General features: G+C 52.0%; 1 protein-coding gene across 1 annotated transcript in view; it reads left to right on the top strand.

Annotated features, from left to right (window-relative positions):
• Position 1: 1 nt before the first annotated feature.
• Positions 2-5,188, top strand: part of TXN2 (thioredoxin 2) — a gene marked incomplete at its 5' end in the record, with an annotated part of 8,587 nt that continues 3,400 nt past the window's right edge. The window contains 2 exons of the mRNA XM_009647716.2: positions 2-201; positions 1,842-1,965. Of these exons, the coding sequence (XP_009646011.1) occupies positions 2-201; positions 1,842-1,965 (324 nt within the window). The remainder of the gene's footprint in view (positions 202-1,841; positions 1,966-5,188) is intronic.

The following is a 5,188-nucleotide window of genomic DNA, read 5'->3' as shown; positions in this document are numbered from 1 at the left end:
GCTCCGGCGGCTCCTCTCCCTCACCCCCAGGCCGCTGCCCCCACAGGGCCCCCTGGCACTGCGTGCCCCCGCAGCACCTCCCGGCAGGACCTTCAGCACCTCAGCAGGCTGCAGGAGCACCTTCAACGTGCAGGATGGCAGCGACTTCCAGGACCGGGTGGTGAACAACCCCAAACCTGTTGTGGTGGACTTCCACGCGCAGTAAGTTTCCCCCTACAGCTCTTGCACCCCTTTCTGCTGTCACATGTGCAGGTGTGTCCCTGCTGCTTTCCTGACACGGTGGCACTCTGGGCACACTGGGGATGGGAGTGTGCCTGAAGGCTTCCCAAGCCACGGAGCTGCCGACCGCCCTGCCGGGTGCCTGGTGTTAAAAGGTGCTTCTGCCCCTACAGCGCAATCCATAGAGGTTTCACTCATCAGGTTGTACCACTGTAAGTGTAGCTACACCCTGCAGGAGCGTAAAACACAAGTGCCAGGGAGGTGTTCCCCACGGTGACATAGCTGCACCTCCCAAGTGCCTAGGTGTCACCCTGGCCCCAGTGTTGCATCATCCTGCAAAAGACACCTCAAGAAAAAGCACTGATATCTCCCTTTTTTAGCTTTGTGGATTAAATGTCCTCTTAAAAACACTAAGTGATGTTAACAGCCATGGGAGAACACTGCACTTGGTATACCCCTGCACTGTCACATTGTGTCTTTCCAGTTTTCTTACGCTGTGTGCTCTTGAGGCAGGGCTTTTGCCAGCAACTGCCTTTATGTATTAACGACAGCCACGTGATACCAACTGCAGCATTTGTCATCAATAAAAACGTTGTCATCCTCTTGCCAGTAAAAATATTCCTAGATGTTATCTGCTGGATTAACGATACTGATTTTCTTTGTTTTCTCACATACTTTCGTGGTAGTCGCACAGTGCTGTCATGTGAGCCTGTTGTGGATGAGTCTGGGCAAACAGAGTATGAAACAGCCCCAAAACTTCTGCTCTAAATAGATTAAACTGACAAACCAAAATGAGCATTAATTGGGATCATCCAGGGAGGAGAGGACAAATAACTGAAAGCCTGGAACATGATACAGAGGGAGGCTGAGGAGGAACAAAGTTTATCAGAGCTTCAATTTTAAAAGAAAAAGGCACTTGGAACTTTAACTCATGTTTTCCATGAACTGAGTAGGTTCACGCCATCCTAGCTGGTGCAGTAAGAGGATGCAGGGGGTGTTTTCTGCCTACAGGGCCTCGCAAAGTCTGCTGTTGCTGCACCTGGGTCTGGAATAGGTGGTCTGTCTTTGAACAGATGCGATGCCTCCGCGAGTTTTGCAGCTGAAGGGGAATTTCTGTAAACCCTGCAATGAGTGCAGAGGGGAAGTCTATGGTCTGATGATTGGCATAAACGGATTTGAATGTGGGCTGGGACCCCTGCACCCGGCAGCGATGCTTGCTCTAGGGCAGCTTTGTGGTCAGCAAGGTCACAGCTCTGCATGTACGCACCAGCAAGGACACAAAGCAGGGTAGGGATGAACGGCCAAGAAGAGGGGGCAGGAGGACCACCAAGGCTGACAGAGCAGACTGCGGTGTGATCAAAATGACATCAAAAGTACTGTGAATGCTGAATGGTGACCTCTTCTTCCACTCAGCTCCCACCACTGCCGCACGCACAGAAAAAAAAACCCTTGGACAACTTCTGTGTGAGAGAGCTTGTTCTAAGCTGTGGTTCAAGAATAGTGTATCCAGGCTGGCTCTCGAATGGAACGTTGGTGGTAGAGGCACTGGTGTACCAGCAAGCCTTCCACAGCTGCTGCTGTGCTTGCCTCCTCTAATGTCCCCTCTCCTTTTTTTCCATCAGGTGGTGTGGCCCCTGCAAGATCCTAGGCCCCAGGTTAGAGAAGATGGTGGCCAAGCAGGAGGGGAAGGTGCTGATGGCCAAAGTGGACATTGATGATCACACGGACCTTGCTATTGAGTATGAGGTAGGAGCCAGAAGAGCACAGACTTTCTTTTGCTGGTGATGCAGAGAAGGTCCCTCCCTGGGGAGAGGCGTGCCTGCATGGCAGGGGAAGCCCAGTGCCTGGAGTGACCTGAGGGATCAGGAACATGATCAGTAGGTGGATTTCGCTGCTTGTCTCTCCTCCAGCTCTGCTGCTTGTGCTCAGCACCCCCCACCTCTAATTCTGCAGAAAGATGTCCTCTAACCCTTGCAGGCATCTGTCAATGTAAATGCTTGCCTGGCTTCGAGGAGCCTGCAGCAGCGTTTTACTGCGTGCATGGGCTGCTCAGGCTCAGGGCCAGAACATGAAGTAACAAGCCCCAGTCTGCTCTGCTCTTGAACATGGTTCTTCCTGCAGCCAGCCCGTCCTCTCTTCCCCTTCCTTGTTCAAGATTTCTTGCTGGGTGATAATGTTCTGTCCTTAAGCCGCAGCACAAGTAGATAACGTGGGATTTGTTTTGGACAGGTAGAAGCCAGGTCAGAGAACACGCATAAGCAACAGGAGCACACATACTGCTCTTGACAAGTGCTTGGTGCTTACACTAGGATTTTACATGCCTGTTGGGTGTGTTCCCTGTGCTGCCTTGTTTCCAGGGAGGAGCAGAGTGACTGGAGAAGGCCACGGCTTTGGTCTACATGATTTATTTTTTTTCCCCTGTGTCAGTGATTAGGTAGTTTAAGAAAGGCAAAAACTCCTCTGATGACTGTGCTCACCTCTGTTGGCTCTCCTTGTAAACAGCAGCTCAGTCTACAGAGTCAGGGCATCCTGCTGCTGTCTTATGGGGAAGAAAGCACTTAATTTTCACTCGCATATCAAACAGATGGAGCTGCTCCCCCTCTGCACATGAAGCCCTGCTCTGAGAGCGGAGGCTAGCACAGGAAGCTCCTCAAGTTGTCCAGCAAAGTGTGAACCATCTCCTGAGCAAGCTGTCATTTTGTTGAGCCCAGAGGAGATGCTCCTTGCCGTTCCCTCAGCCTGTTGTGCCGGAAGGAGAAGGAAGTGGAAACAGCTTTTTCCCTCCCCCTCTTTCCCAAGGAGATCTTTCTGCCTGTGCTGTGGTGGCGTGTCCACCCAGCTGGCGCCCACAAACATGACTTGCAGCTTCCACGAGCTGAGCATGAGGGCCTCCGGTGCTCTCCTTGGCGGTGGCGTGCTCACAGATACGCCCCAGGCCAAGGAGGGTGGCTGCTGGCTCCCAAGCAGGGCTACGTGTTGCAAGCCCAAAGGCTGCGTGGCTCGAGGGTGCTGGTGAGAAGAAGCTGAAGAGGGTGAGGTTGTTTCTGCAGTGGTCAGAAAGTGTGTAAATCTTAATAGATGCAGGCAAGGCTCTGGTAGCACCCACCCTAAGGAGGAGAGAGTAGAGTTATTAGCTTAACTCCTATAATTGTTCCGAGCCTTCCAGTAGATCGAATTAGCTGCGATTACAAGAGGATAATCTGAGATGACTGGAAAATGGCAAACAGAGTGTGAGCATGTGAAGAAAGGTCCTTAAAAAGAGGCTGAAAGTTCCCGAGTTATGCAGGTTTGATGACACGCTGGGTGTGCTCTCCCACCAGATGGTGAGGGAGCTGCTGGCACAGCCTGCTGTGTGCACACATTTGTCTGCAGGCTCTGCCTGTCTTTCAGCCCTGGTGGCGTAGGTGCAGGCAGGATTGAGGCTGCGGGCAAGGGCCGGCTTCCAGCAATTCGTTCTGGAGCCTTGTATACAAACATGATGAAGTTTTTGTTCTGCAGGAGGGCCTGGGGGTTGTCGCCACGTCCTCCGCTCTCGGAGTGATGCCTGTATCTGGTCTTGACCATTATCCCCTTGGCTAAAACCCCATCCCTAGGCAGTGTCTGTGAGTAGGATGGCTGCAAATGGGTAGGGGTAAAGGAGAAATTTTTGCTTAGATCTTCATAGTCTGGGGCATCCTTTTCAAGGCAGAAGTTTGGTTCGTGTGCTGAGAACGTGCTTGGTTTTGCTTTGTTTTTTGGGAGGTAGCCACTTAAGGAGATGTGAGCGTAAGCGCTGATGGGAAGACACCAAGTCAAGATCAAAGAGAGACCAAAGGTAGTGTTTGGGAGAGATCAGGAAAACCAGAGGTTTGGGAGGGATCAGGAAAGATTTATTTGTTTTAATCCATTCCATTGGGGATCAGATGTCTGCAGGCTGAGGAAGTTTTTGTTTCAGGGGTTTTCAGCATCCATGCCACCCCCACAACTCCTCCACTAGCTGCCAGGAAGTTTCCTTCCATCCATGTTTATTCCCCTGCCCACACATACAGCCCCCGCCTTGCCAACATGATTGCACAACGTAGTCTTCAGCGGCCTCCTTGACACAGGGGGAGGCAGGGTGAGGGGGAGAGACCCCCCTGGAAGTTGCCGGCACATTCCTTCACACGCACTGTCTGCCCTTGGCTCCCAGCCGTCCTGGCTTAGCATGAAGTGGGGACGCGTTTCCTGCTACTAGAAACATCCCCGGCGCCCTTCCCCGTCCGGTTATGCCCAGCACAAAAGTTCTTTCTCTGGGGATTCCTCCTTTTATCTAACACCTTTCATCTCCGGTTGTGGCCTTTCTCCACTGCTCCAGCCCGCTCCTGACCTCTCACCCCGAGAGCAGAAAAGGAGAAGGAATACTTTTGTTTAATCTGCCGTCTCATAAAATTCTTTAGATTCATCTCTTGCCTTGGCCCATTGCCCTCACGCATGGCCACTGGGAAAGGGCAGCCCCTTCTCCGGCCGCTGCAGGTGGGCAGCTCGGGAGAGCTGCTGGGTACAGGGACATCAGTGGAGCTCTGTCCTGTCTTACGCCTTATTCTGAAGCCTGGGTGAAATCCTCCCCCCTGCTCCATTGTGTGGCATCCAAGCTTGTATAAAAGCTCCAGTTTCAGATAGGAGAGAAATTCTTTGGTATGGGTGCTGCCAGGAACGGCCTGGATGGCCATGTTTGTTTATTTGTCTGTGTGGTCAGCGCTGATCAAAAGCAGCCTGACTTTTTCTCTAGAAATACTCTTGAGGGAGGAGGGGGGTTTGTTTAGCTTCAGTGCAGATGGGACCCAAAAAAAGAAAGGGGAAAAAAAAAAAGGGAAAAAAAGGCCCCAACTTCGCCTTCTAGAAATTCCCATGACATTTGCTTCTCAAGCAGCAAAACAAAGTACGTGCTCCATTAACGGGCTGCCCTAGCTGCAGCTAGCAGGAAGGAAGCTGTCAAAAGCGCCGGGCTTTC

Source organism: Egretta garzetta, unplaced genomic scaffold, assembly GCF_000687185.1.
Source record: "Egretta garzetta isolate BGI_Z169 unplaced genomic scaffold, ASM68718v1 scaffold51, whole genome shotgun sequence".
Taxonomy (NCBI): Eukaryota; Metazoa; Chordata; class Aves; order Pelecaniformes; family Ardeidae; genus Egretta; species Egretta garzetta.
Note: the sequence above shows the minus strand (reverse complement) of the source record. Positions and strands in the feature narration are given on the sequence as shown.